Here is a 13,824-nt window from a genome sequence, read left to right as displayed (position 1 = left end):
CTTTGTCATGGATAGTATTGAGATTCATCAGGGTTGTTGGGAATGCAGTATTTCATCACAGTCCCGATTTATGCCTTGTAGATAATAGAAAGGCCTTGGGGTGTCAAGAAGGAAGTCATCTTCCACAGGATACCCAACCTCTGACTTACCCTTGTAGCCACAGCTGGTCTAATTGAGTTTATAGTCAGAATACTTATGGTGGGGGACCCAGTGTTGGTAATATTGAATGTCAAAGGTGGCTGGTTAGTTTCTCACTGGTTGGAGATGGTCATTGCTTGGCACCTATGTTGTGTAAATGTTACTTTCCACCTTTCAGCCCTTGCTTGAACACTGTCCAGATTTTGCTGCACATAGGCATGGGCTGCCTCATTTGTCCATTCTAATTCATTGATCTCTGTTTATTTGTCAGCCATTAAGTCCCTTTGTTGAAAGTGTTCCATATTTCTACCCATCAATCTCCAAGATCCCAGATATACTGCACCCCGTAACTTTCCACCCACTAAATAAATACAACTTGGAGCAAGTAGAAAATAACTCAATAAACAAAATTTTAAAATATAGGTTAAATAGTTATGTGAAAACAAAATCAAAATGTGAATTTTGAAGAAAAGAGAAGAAATTGCTGTAAATGTCCAGGCGAGGTGCCTCTGGGTAGAGAGAAGTACAGTTTAATTTTCACTAAGTGTCCTTTTATTAAAGCCGGAAGAATTTAGAGAGAAAACTGTTATTAAGCAGGTACAGTGGCTGAGGAGAGGGCAAGTGAAATGAGAAGGGAAAGAAAGAACAAATTAAAAATTCTGATGTAGAATGAAAGTTTTCCGGAGTAGACGGTGTAGAAGCTGGTGACCCCACAGGATTTAAGAGATTAAAGATAATCTTGTTCACAGGGCAGGAAGCAGCAGGTGAATACAGAAAGTGGATCTTGGGGGATCTTGATTTGTCTATTAGCCATTTATGTATCAGTGATGCAGCTCAACATGATTATACAGGAGGATAACCATAAACAATGATTAGGCAAGGGAGAGAGGGAGAGTGCGATTACCACAGTAGAAACAAAACAGATGTCAAAAACAGGTGAATGGTGATTGTGGGAGATTCTGGAGTCTGGGGGTGATTGGTAATTTACTTCTGTATACTTGATCTGTAGAGCATTTTACTTTCCAGGTGCTAGAGTTTGAGATATGATTGAGAAAATGTAAAAGGATCTGGAATAGGAGGGTGAGTGGCCAGAAACTGGTTTGTGTGGGAATCAATGATATAGTTTGGAAAAGTTACAGATTGTGCAAAGAATTACAAGAAGTTAAGTTCTAAATTAAGTAGAATGCTCAAGTGCTAATTTCTACGTCAGTGCCACATGCTGCTGAAATTAGGTTAGAGACATCTTCATTGGTACTGAATCCTGGAACCCCTGATCCAATAGCATTGTGGAAATATCTTGGCTTGAGAGCTCGTCAGTAGAGTCTCGAGGGAAATGAGGGTTATTTTGTTTATTGACTACAGCTCTGCCTTCAATACAATAATCCCAAGCAAGCTTGTCACCAAACTCCGAGACCTAGGACTCAACACTTCCCTCTGTAACTCGATCCTTGACTTTCTAACCAACAGACCGCAATCAGTGAGGATAGGCAGCAATACCTCTGGCATGATTATTCTCAACACTGGTGCCCCACAAGGCTGTGTCCTCAGCCCTCTACTCTACTCCCTATACACTCATTACTGTGTGGCTGGATTCTGCTCTAACTCCATCTACAAGTTTGCAGATGATACCACCGTTGTAGGCCATATCTCAAACAGCAATGAGGCGGAGTACAGGAAGGAGATAGAGAGCTTAGTGGAATGGTGTCATGACAACAACCTTTCCCTCAATGTCAACAAAAAAGCTGGTCATTGACTTCAGGAAAGGGGGCGGTGTACATGCACCTGTCTACATCAATGGTGCTGAGGTCGAGAGGGTTGAGAGCTTCAAGTTCCTGGGAGTGAACATCACCAACAGCCTGTCCTGGTCAAATCACATAGATGCCACAGCCAAGAAAGCTCACCAGCACCTCTACTTCCTCAGGAGGCTAAGGAAATTTGGTTTGTCCCCCTTTGACTCTCACCAACTTTTACCGATACACCATAGAAAGCATCCTATCTGGATGTATCACGGCTTGGTACGGCAACTGCTCTGCCCAGGACTGCAGGAAACTATAGAGAGTTGTGGACACAGCCTAGCGCATCACGGACACCAGCCTCCCCTCCTTGGACTCTGTCTTTACCTTTCATTGTCTTGGTGAAGCAGCCAGCATAATCAAAGACCCCACTGACCCAGGACATTCTCTCTTCTCTCCTCTTCCATCGGGTAGAAGATACAGGTGCCTGAGGGCACGTACCACCAGACTTAAGGACAGCTTCTACCCCACGGTGATAAGACTGTTGAACGGTTCCTTTATACAATGAGATGGACTATGACCTCATGATCTACCTTGTTGTGACCTTGCACCTTATTACACTGCACTCTGTAGCTGTGACACTTTACTCTGTACTGTTATTGTTTTTACCTGTACTATATCAATGCACTTTGTACTAACTCAATGTAACTGCACAGTGTAATGAATTGACCTGTACGATTGGTAAGACAAGCTTTTCACTGTACCTCGGTACAAGTGACAATAATATACCAATACCAAATGCTGGCCTTGTCAGTGACACCCACATACAGAAAATTGAATAAAGTAAAAAAAATAGGAATTTCAACAAGTTGCTGAGCAGATGGCTTGGAAGGGAGGTTTCCAATCTTAAGGACACTGAAAGCATTTTTGGGGCCAAAGGTGTACATAAGTAGCCCAAATTTAAGTGTTTTAATTACTTCAGAATGCTCCGAAGTCATTGTGGGAATGTTGAATGGGGTAGTGGGGATAGATTAAAGTGAAAGGGAGAATCTATGTTACAACAACTTACAACTTGTAAAATTTTCTAAATTCCTTCATTTATCAAACAAAATTAATCAGTAGCATCATAAGGAGATAGCAGTGCAAATTCAGCTTTAAATGTCATATAGATCACAGAGAATAGATGGGGATCGACAACAAAGGAAAATTATTTTATAATTCTTGACTGTATGGGAGTGAAAATTGGGAGGGCTTTATCATACAAATATTAGGGAAAATCTGGTAAGGATATCAAAGGATGTTGGCTTTTCGTGTAAGGAAGATGGAGTATAAAATTGGGGAAATTTTTGTGCAAGTGTACAGGGCAATGGTGAGATTACACCTTAAGGATTGTGTACAGATTTGTCTAAGAGGGAATCTTAGAGAATGTTTACTTGAATGATTCTGGGGATAAATGGGCTGTCTTATGAGGAAAGATTTAGCAGATTAAGTCTTTATTCATTGGCTCAGAAGATTGAGAGGTGATCATTGTAATGTCTAAGGCTGTTTTCCTGGAGGGGGAATTTGGAAGAAAGAGATGTAGTTTCAGATTAAGAGATTGCCCATTTAAATTGAAGGTGTTGATGAATTTCTTATCTCAGATGATCATGAATCTTTGGACTTTCCTCCCCCAAGGAGCTGTGGAGGACAAATCATTGAATATATTCAAGTCTTGGACGGATTATTAGACTACAGTAAAATTCTGATAATCTGGCACATTCAGGATTTAGGTGGTGCTGGACAGGCAGATTTTCTGGACTTTTACTCCGATACTTTTACTTTAAATTCCTTCTTTTTAGACGTTGCATAATATTGTAATTTTCCAGTGAACCCAGTAAATTTGAAGGGAGTATGGGAATGGGAGCCCCGGTGCGTTTCAGGGCAATGTGGGAACTGGGAACCCCAGTGAGGTTCAGGGGAGCATGGGAATGGGAACCCTTTTGATTTTTAGGGAAGTTGTGGGAACCAGGAGCTCTGGTGAGTTTCAGGGGAACGTGGAAAACATCATCTGTGAACCAGGTGTTGAACCATCTGGATTTCTGAATAGTCATATAGCAGATTATTAGAGTTTTATTGCATAGGGAAGTTGCAAGGTATGGGAAATGGTGTGGAAAGTGGAGATGAAGCCAAGATTGAATGGTGGAGCAGGCTCAGTGGGCTCTATGCAATAATTCCATTCCTATTCTTATGCAGGGAAATGAAAATGAAGTACATAGCAGCCAAAATGTAAATGAATAGTAGAATAGCGTCAATAGGCTGAACAGCTGGGTCTATAACAGAAATGAAGTTGGGAGGATTAAATGTAGATGCACATTTGGGGAACAGTTTACTGTGATTCAGTTAGGGTGAAAACCTGAATGGTCAGCTTGCTTGTTGAAATAATATGAAAACTGTATCCTGTGACTTCTGAATTATTTTTCTTTCTTGTCTCTTCTGCCCAATTCACTAAAGTGTTAATCCAGAATAAAAACTAAACAGTAAATTTAGATGCAAATTAAATCTCTTTCTGAAAGTCACACGAAGCTGCCTAAAATCTACATGGATGATTGTGATAAATGATTTTGCAAATTAAGTTGTTGGTTTAGGATTAGAACCACATACAATATTTTATATTCACCAGACTAATCAAAAACTTTATGGGAACTTTGATTTACAGAATGTACAGGTAAAGTAAATGATTCTCATTTTGTGATGTATATACTTTGGAGAATAATGAATAGAATTGCCCTGATTTCCAGTAGGATTATGGATTAATGTATTGTTGCCATTAATAACTCGACTAGGATTGTAATCAGTGACATTCCGCTTTCTCTAAAGAAAGTCTAACAATGCTTTTTCAAATACTCGAAAATATACTATAACAATCTTTCTTATGACATTACCTTTATATTCCCAGAATACAAATGTGGATCTGGAGAATACTACCATTCAGAAACAACGCAATGAATTACAGCTGCTTGTAGCAGAACTAAAAGATCGGGATAAAGAGTTAAATGAAATGGTGGCTGCACATCAGAAGCAGCTCCTGGCATGGGAGGAGGATCGCCTGCGCATACTCAGCCTAGAAGAGAGATGTGCCAAAGTGGAGCGTTAGTACTGTTTTTAAAAGTTTAGACTGTATCTCAGTGTCTTATCCGCAAAAGTTAATTATCTCAGTTCTGAGATACGCTATTGCCTTGAAACACCCAATAATACTTTGCTGTAGAGGATTTATGAGATAATTTATGTTGGGAAAAGAACAACTGGATTTTTAACATGATAAAACTATGCTGTTCATGAATCACGAAGCTAACATACAGATAGAGCAAACAGGAAGACACATGGACTAATGCTTCCACAATTTCCATAGCCACCTCTTTCAAAACCTCGTTGCCTTTTAGTCAGTTAATTTTGCCAATACTAGTTTCTTATCTTTATTAATGCTTATTTCTTTGCTCTCATTCACACTGAACTTGTAGTTTTCCTCTATTTCTGGGAGATTTTCTGTGTCCTTTGTAACTTTAGCAAATCTTTTCCTTTTGACATATCTGTAGAAGTATCAACTTCACTTGATAGGCATGGCTAGCCATTTATCCTGTTGGATTTGTTTTGCCTTAAAATGTACTTGGAAACTGTGTACTACCTCTTTAAATGTTAGCCATTGGTTGTTTACTGTCATACATTTTAGTGGACTTTCTACCATAACCAACTCAGGCCTTGTACCTTTGTAGTTTGCTTTATTTAACTTTAATAAAACTTTATTATACTCTGTTCATTACTCCCAAAGCCCCCTTAATTATCAATTAATCCTGTTCCGCTGAGCTTGAGAGTCTAGAACCATGGGACATGGTCTCAGCACCAGGAGTTGATCCATGGGGTACTGAGTATAACTTATTCTTCGTAAAATACTCCCCAGAAAAAAACATGCTTATAGACTTAGAAGAAAAGCACTCTTCACAGATCAGTAATGTGCAAAGGGAAAATGCATTAGTGTTTTTTTATAAATTAGTATACAAACAGTTAATAATATTGTGTTTAATAGATGAACTGCGAAACAGGAACGAGATCATCAGAACTTTAAGTACACAACAAAAGATTTTGGAATCCCAACAAGCTGATTGTCTAAAAACACTCAACTGCACCCAGCAAAGGCTGAAGGAAATGTCTGAAAAAGCAGCAGAGTCTGCTAGCAACTGTGAAGAGCTAGAGGTAAGACTGCCAGCAGGACAAAAAAACATAAATCATTGACATTTTTGTCCCATAAATGTATATTTAAAATCAATTGATGGATTCTGCTTGCCTCAACCAGGACAGGAACAAAAGTCTGAATTCCTCTGTGATGGAGCTGTCTGCCCAGGTGGGACAGTTACAGGCACGTGAACAGGAGCTCGCTACAATGCTAGAATTAAAGGTACTATAAGTGATCAGTGGGATGTATAATAAACCTCCTATGTTCTCCACTATAAGAAAATCTAGAAGTTTCCATTTCTAGAAGCTAGGAAATGTTTCCATAAAATATCAGGAGTCAATGGAATGAATGATGTGTTATTTTTAGGCCAAATATTGATTTATATGCTTTTGAAAAGAAGTTATTAAAATTTTGTGCTCTGTTTCTGTAATGTCCTCTTGCTCTCTGTCTCCATCCCTCCCTTGTTTTCTTTGTCTCCCATTTCTGACAAAGGACCTTTAGCCAGAAGCATTAACTTCCTTTCCCCACAGATGCTGCCTGACCTTCTGAGTGTTTCTGGCACTTTTTGGTTTTATCTCATGAAGTTTTAAAATTTCCTTTGTTTGACATCGAGATCTGCATTTGGGAGCAGTTACAATGACAACATTATTTGCCATAATTACAATCTGAAAGTGACATTGCCTTCAGGATTTTCACAATGTACAGTTGAACATAAAAATCCTGAAATTGCTGTCAGGGAGTCAGCCCTCTTCCACAGGCTGCATTCCTTGTCTTCTCTGAGGCAATCAATACAAATCACTTGAATAAATGCAAATATAAGGTATTTAAAAGAACTATAAACTATCTTGAAGTTATTCCATATGTTTTCTTGCATAATGCTGCAATAACCATGGTGCTGCTGCATTTTGTCTAGGACAAAGATATGGTTGAAGCTACCAATCACATCATGGACCTTACAGCTAGGTTTAAAACCTTGGAGGGTGCACTACGAGAAGCCAGGCTAAATGAGACAAATTCAAGAAAAGAGGTTCATGATTGCAAACAGCATTCAAAGAAACTACGACATGAAATCTGCAAGCTTAAGGGTAGGTTGTAAATTACTATTGTTTAGGAATTGATATTAATAGATGTGTTATGGAGAATAACAATGCAAAATCTAAGCATTTATAAGACAACCAATTCACACTGCAGTAACAAGTGATTATTTATTAACTGGTGTGTTTTTATTGTTATGTTACAGAGATATGTGCTGAACTTATTAGATTTTATTTTGTTTTCTCTTCCTTTCTCCCCTCTGGTTCTGATTCTAAATCTAGAAAGTGAATTTGAGAGTATATAGCAAAATAAATATACCTGGGTAGAATTACTGTTATTGACCTGGTTATCTGTGGGGGAAGAATAGTGTTAAGGATCAGACAAGATTAGCATCTCCCAATATTCTCACAGTATTTGGTCAAATAGAGCAAAACTGCTCAGGACTTTGATGGTGACACAACTTCCCTTGAAAACCTACTCAAAATTGGTAGAGGATCATGAGAAAGAAAGAGAAGACCTATTGGGGAAAAGGGGGAAGAATGGCTTTGTTGAATGGGAGGCATAAAATGGAAAGGAGAGATGCATATAGACTGAGAAAATCTATTTTGGGAAAGGACATGGAGAGGAGAATGTAAAGATTAAACTGTCTCCTGCTGGAATAGTTAGAAATGAAGAATTTAGATTTATAGTGTCTTTCATGACCTCAGGATATTCCAAAGCACTTTATAGCAAACAAAGCGCTTTCTGAGGTGTCACCACTTTTCTGATGTAGAAGATAGCTCACAAGGAAATGTTTTGTTTTAAGTTAATGATATTGGTTTAGGGATAAATATTGCCTAAGTGTGGCATTTTGCACTTGATTTTTTTTCATGGAAACTTTTACATCAAAGTAAGAGAGCAGATGAGGTGTTATGTTTACCTCTACACTATATTTTCAGCCTAGATTTTTTGGATCAGATATTTGGGGAGAGACTGAAACCCATCACCTTTTGACTTAGATGTAAAAGAGCCATGGTTGAAATTATTGATTTGTTTTTGTTTGGGTTTATATTTCTGGAAAGGCTTAATCTCTGGGTTTAATGGAATATAGAGGATATCCATTAAGATTGTGTTGGCAAATCAGTACTTAGCAAAATTAAAGTGATAAATTAAAAGCATTTTGGTAAAATGTTAAAATGAAACAGTTTTTATTTATATATGGTAATCAGTGGTTGATATAGCTACACGGATTCCTAATGACTATAAAAAGCACTGCATTCTAAAAGGAGCATTTGATATTATAAAGTACACAGGCAAAGCTGCTGTTATCAAACTAGATTCTGTTTGATTTAAATTACATTTTGTTTTTGTTATTCTCACTTATAAATACCATTCATTCTCTTTCTGTCAACCGTTTAATTGGGTGTAGTTTATGGAAGCATTTCTGTTTTATATTTAGTGGTACATACAAAAATAAATAAATACATAGATATGTAATGTTGCTATGTATTGCACTCTTTAAACTTCAGAATGCATGTCAAAGTGGCTTGTTTGTGAATTTGAGAGTATACATCAAAATAAATATATCTGGGTAGAATTACTGTTATTGACCTGGTTATCTGTGGGGGAAGAATACTGTTAAGGATCAGACAAGATTAGCATCTCCCAATATTCTCACAGTATTTGGTCAAATAGAGTAAAACTGCTCGAGACTTTGGTGTCGGACTACCAGATATTTCAGACTGTTGGATGTTATTTCTGTTAATACCTCAAATAACTTGTCATACGTGGTATTATAATAAATTTTTCAGTGAACCAGTTAAAGTTTAAGTAGAGCATGGGAATGAGGGCCACGGTGAGTTTAAATCAAGTACAGGAATATACTGGGGTGAGTGGAAATGGAATGTAGCAACTGGGGCCCTGGTGAATTGAAAGGGAACGCAGGAACAAGTGCTGCAGTGAGTGGGAAGGGAGCATGGGAATCTGGCTCCAGGTGAATGGAAATGGAACACAGGAACCAGGGCCCCGCGATTTGAATGGGAGCATGGGAAGCAGGGGAGTGGCGAGTTGAACAGGAGTGTGGGAACCTGGACCCTGGCAAATTGAAAGGGCAGGGGAGCAGGGGGCCCGGTGAATGGAAAGGGAGCATGGCAAACATCACTTGGTGAGCCAGTGCCGAACCACTGGCATTTCTGAATCATTTGATAGCGGATTATTGGAGTTTTACTAAATACAAATGCCATGTATGTTACTTGATTTCAGCTTATCTATGAGGTCCAATAGCATAATTTGCATTTGTCATTCTCCACATTCACACAAAGGAGATTACTGTCAGGATAGCTTCTGGACTCATGGGATTACAGTATCAAGATGCATTAATATCAGGAAAGATGGAACTAACTGAGAGGCATTGGTGGTAGTGGAAAATAAATTTAAGACAAGGATACGAATTGTAAAGCAAATAAATTCCAGAATTTGACCCTAACTACTAATCTCTCTCAAAAGCAAATTGAAACTGTAAGTATGTTTATGTCAAGTACTTGCCTGGGATTGAGAAAGCTAATTTTAAAGATAGAGCCTCTTTATAAACATCAAACTGTACAACTCCTCACCACTTTGACCATAACATTTTCTGTCCTATTTGCAGTATCTTCACCACTCCACTCACACTTTTTTATCCTTTTTTTATTTAGATGAGTTGGATGAAAAAACAGTAGAAAATAATGAGCAAAGGGAAGAAATAATTCGGCTTAAACAAGAAAGACAATATCTGGGAAGTGAGCTTACATTAGCTGGTAAGTAAATAATCTTAAAGAAATAATAAGGGTGCTTCCATCTGTCGTAGTTGCTACAGGGTATTTTGTGACCCATCATGGATTCCATGTTGGTCATTTGTCTGTATTGTTGCTGATTCTACCAACGATAGCAGCAAATCAGTCCAAATAGCCCTGTCTTCTAGGATTTGGGGAGAGAACAATGCAATGCTCCTGCACCTAATTTCTTATTCAGTGACCAAAAGGCCGAGGTGTGACACTCCTCTTTCCTATCTATAATTCCTTGATAGAAGTTTATAAAATTATGAGAGACAAAGACAGGGGTAGACAGTCAGTGCCTTTTTCCCAGAGTGGAGAGCTGCAGGGCAATTTTTTTTACACAGAGTGTTTGGTGCTGGAACGAGCTGCCAGGGGTAGTGGTGGAAGGGGATACAATGGTGGCTTTTAAGAGGCTGTTAGACACGTGAGTATGCAGGGAATGGAGGGATATGGATCATGTACAGGCCGAAGAGATTTAGTTTAATTCAGCATCATGTTCAGCGCTTACATCATGGGACGAAGAGCCTGTTTCTGTGTTGTATTGTTCTGTGTTAATGTTCACATTAGCACAAATGAAGGACAAGTTTAATCAAAGGGCACACTGTGCTCCACTGTGTGCCTTTGGTTTCAGGGTCAAAGGTTAAGGTGGAACCAAAACTCTCCAGAATTCTTGAGCAATTATTTTGAATCTGACTGCTTGAAAAATAAATTGAGTTGTTTTGCTAAATCAGCTTAAAGCCAGAAAGATTGGTGGGAAGGTAAGTTGTGAAGAGGACATAAGGCCAAGGAAATATATAGATGAGTTAAGTCAGTGGGTGAAGATCAGGCAAATGGAGAATTCAAATGTTGGAAAATGTGAGATTGTTCATTTTGACAGGAAAAATGAAACAGGAGCATTTAATTCAAATAGTGAGAGACTGCAGAGCTCTGAGATATTGAAGGATCTGGGTGTCCTAGAGCATGAATTGCAAAAGGCGAGTGTACAGTAATGGAAGGTAATTAGGAAAGCTAATGGAATGTTACTGTTTGTTGCTAGGGGAACTAAATACAAAAGTTGGGAGGTTATTCTTCAGTTATGTAGGTGATTGGTGAGACTGCATCTGGACTACTGTGTACAGTACTGGTCTTATTTTAAGAAATATTGTTAATGCATTGGAAGCAGTTCAGAGAAAGTTTACTAGACTAATACCTTGAATGGGTAGATTTTCTTATGAGGAAAGGTTAGACAGATTAGGCTTTTATTTGCTGGAGTTTAGAAGAAGGGACTTGAGGGTGAATATGGAGAGCTTACTCTTAAGGCTGGAGCTAGAACTAAGGGATTTCTGTTTAAAAATAAGGGTTTGTCCATTTAAAACAGAAATGAGGTGAAATATTTTCTGTGGGGGTTGTGAGTCTTTGGAACTTCCTCAAAGGTTGGTGGAAGCAGCGTCTTTGAATATTTCTGAGGTAAAAGATTCTTGATAAGTAAGGAGGTGTAAAGTTACTGCAGACGGATCAGCCACAATCTTAATAAATGCAGAGCTCTTCAGAGAAAGTTCAGAGAGGGGCCTAGTGGATTACTCCTGCTCCTAATTCCTATATTCACATATGTGTTATATGCAAATTTTTTACTTGATTTTCATCTGCCCAGATACAAAATAACAATTTTAATCTGAAATTACTGAAATAGTTTATCTGTGCAGAATACAAAAATAATGGTTGGCTATATTTACATTTCATTTTCCAATATTTTTAGTGATATTTGCATGCCAAATTCATATTAAAGAAAAAAAAATAGTACCTGGTTTTGCAATTCTATTTTAGTTGAGCGGGAGAAGAGAAAAGATCAGATTCTGGAACTGGCAAGATCTAAACAGGAGCGAGCTGACACGGAACTGCATGGTCTTCGGCAGGTAAGGTCATCTGAAATCTGTTAATTACATCAGTAATTCAGTTTTGTATAACAAATTTACTATGAAGTAGTCAGGTGAACACAAAAAGAAGGCTGTACTCAACCATTGTGTGTATAAGCGTAATTGATTTCCAAGTTCACTGGAATATTCAGTAATTTGATTGATCATGTAAAACAAACAGATAGATAATGAATCCTCAACAAGATCAGTCACCAAGCCTGGGTGTCATTGATATGTGAAAACTTAGGGTTATTTAGGTTCTTGAGCCATTCCAACTTAAATCCATTGACCCACTTTAAATCCATATTTCTTGATGGACCTAACAATAATTTTCTGGATTTCCATTAGTGTAGAAGAAGTTTCTCTTGATTTCTTAAATAGCCTAGTTCTGTCAAATCTCTTGGTTATTTTAAATTGACCATTCTGTTACCCTTTTAAATTCTAGAAAAACACAGTGCAACCTGACATAATTTAAATTGCTAATCCCTGGCATCATTCTGACTGATCCATAGGTTCCTGATTTCCTTTTTTTATTTCTGATAAGTGGAGTACCTTTGTAGTTGAAACATCTTAGTTGATCCCAAACATTATAGTTTTGACTTTCTAGCTGAGCACAATAATATTTGTCATGCTTCTGTGTCACAGACTTTGCTATAGACTAAGTCTTATCCCCTGGAATTGTTGCACAACAAGTTCCTGATCATAATTATGTCATTAGCTAGGTAGTGGAGAGACCCAAATTAAAAGGAGAAAATCACTCTTTCAGGCCAGATCTTTTGTGCCATTTATTCCAGCCAATTTAAGAGCAATTTGAACAGAGGACTTGAAGCACAGTATATAGAGTACTATAATAGTAAAACATATAATTTTAGAGCTAGAAATTGAACTGGGGAAAATTGCATGTCCTCCTCTCAAGAAGCTTGGATGATTTGCACCACTGTGTTTTTGCCCTTGCCAAAGCCAATGAGGTTCTCTAAAGCTTATCATCACCAGACAACATTATTACAAACTATTTTCCATCATGGCTGTTGGGGAAAATAATTAACATGAACGAAGTCTCCATGAATTGCAACATGCAGGTCATCAGTTGGTACTCACCACTGGAGGACCATAATAGACATTGGAGGCTATAGAGTCTCACTCTTAAGAGCTAGAGAAATGTACCTAAATGGGTTGTGTTTTATTTAATTTTTACACTTGTCCTTGTGTCAGTCTTGTCACCTACATTGCTGTTAATGTGAGAAGGTAATAAGTTACAGGTTGTAAAGCAATGTTTTTAATGACATATAGTAAGGTTAGCCCACCTACTAAGTGGTGAACATTGTAAAAGGTGACTGATTCTTTCAAACAGTCTCCCATCAGTGTTATCGTGTTATATTTGAGTCTGCTGTAGATTAATTGATAGAAATCGATTAGTTATCAGATGAATACTTAATTGGTAGAAATTGGACTGGATGTTCAGTTGCTGTTTAACCCACTGAGCTCCTCCAGCAGACTGTTTGTTGCTTCAGATTCCAGCATCTGCAGTCTCTTGTGTCTGGATGGACTTTTGACTTGTTTCTTGCAATTGCTATGAAACTAATTTTTCTTCTGACCATTTACGGGAAGCAGATTTTATTGACAAACCTCGCTTTTATTGCCCGTGCCTATTGCCTGCAGGAAGGTAGTGGTGAGCAGGCTTCTTTGAATACTAGCCAAGTTTGTGCAGTGTGCCATAATTTAACCCCTTAATCCCTGGTATAATTCTGACTTGCTAAACTGACAGTTTTCTAGTTTCCCGATAACTCCTTCAATCTTAAATTCTGCATCATTTTGTATTGTGGATGGTGGAAAGGATTTGCATGGGGTGCATTGGCATTTTCACTGGATACTCCACTGTTTCTGATCACGATGGGGCTACTGGTTCTACAGATCAGAAATGTTTATGCATTTCACGCATCTACCTATCAAAATAACTTCTCAAGGGTGAATAATGGCTTGGTTACAACTACCTTTCCTCTTGCTCATTCTTATTAATGTTCTTTTCA

The 13,824-nt window shown here is 38.1% G+C and overlaps 1 protein-coding gene across 2 annotated transcripts in view; it reads left to right on the top strand.

Moving 5' to 3' along the window:
* Window positions 1-13,824, top strand: part of ccdc62 (coiled-coil domain containing 62) — a 29,956-nt gene that overhangs the window by 4,672 nt on the left and 11,460 nt on the right. For both annotated transcript variants that reach the window (XM_052032022.1, XM_052032021.1), the window contains exons 5-10: window positions 4,807-4,999; window positions 5,932-6,098; window positions 6,199-6,300; window positions 6,992-7,163; window positions 9,786-9,887; window positions 11,709-11,797. In XM_052032022.1, coding sequence (XP_051887982.1) covers window positions 4,807-4,999; window positions 5,932-6,098; window positions 6,199-6,300; window positions 6,992-7,163; window positions 9,786-9,887; window positions 11,709-11,797 — 825 coding nt within the window. The remainder of the gene's footprint in view (window positions 1-4,806; window positions 5,000-5,931; window positions 6,099-6,198; window positions 6,301-6,991; window positions 7,164-9,785; window positions 9,888-11,708; window positions 11,798-13,824) is intronic.

This window comes from Pristis pectinata, chromosome 17, assembly GCF_009764475.1.
Source record: "Pristis pectinata isolate sPriPec2 chromosome 17, sPriPec2.1.pri, whole genome shotgun sequence".
NCBI classification, from domain to species: Eukaryota; Metazoa; Chordata; class Chondrichthyes; order Rhinopristiformes; family Pristidae; genus Pristis; species Pristis pectinata.
Note: the sequence above shows the minus strand (reverse complement) of the source record. Positions and strands in the feature narration are given on the sequence as shown.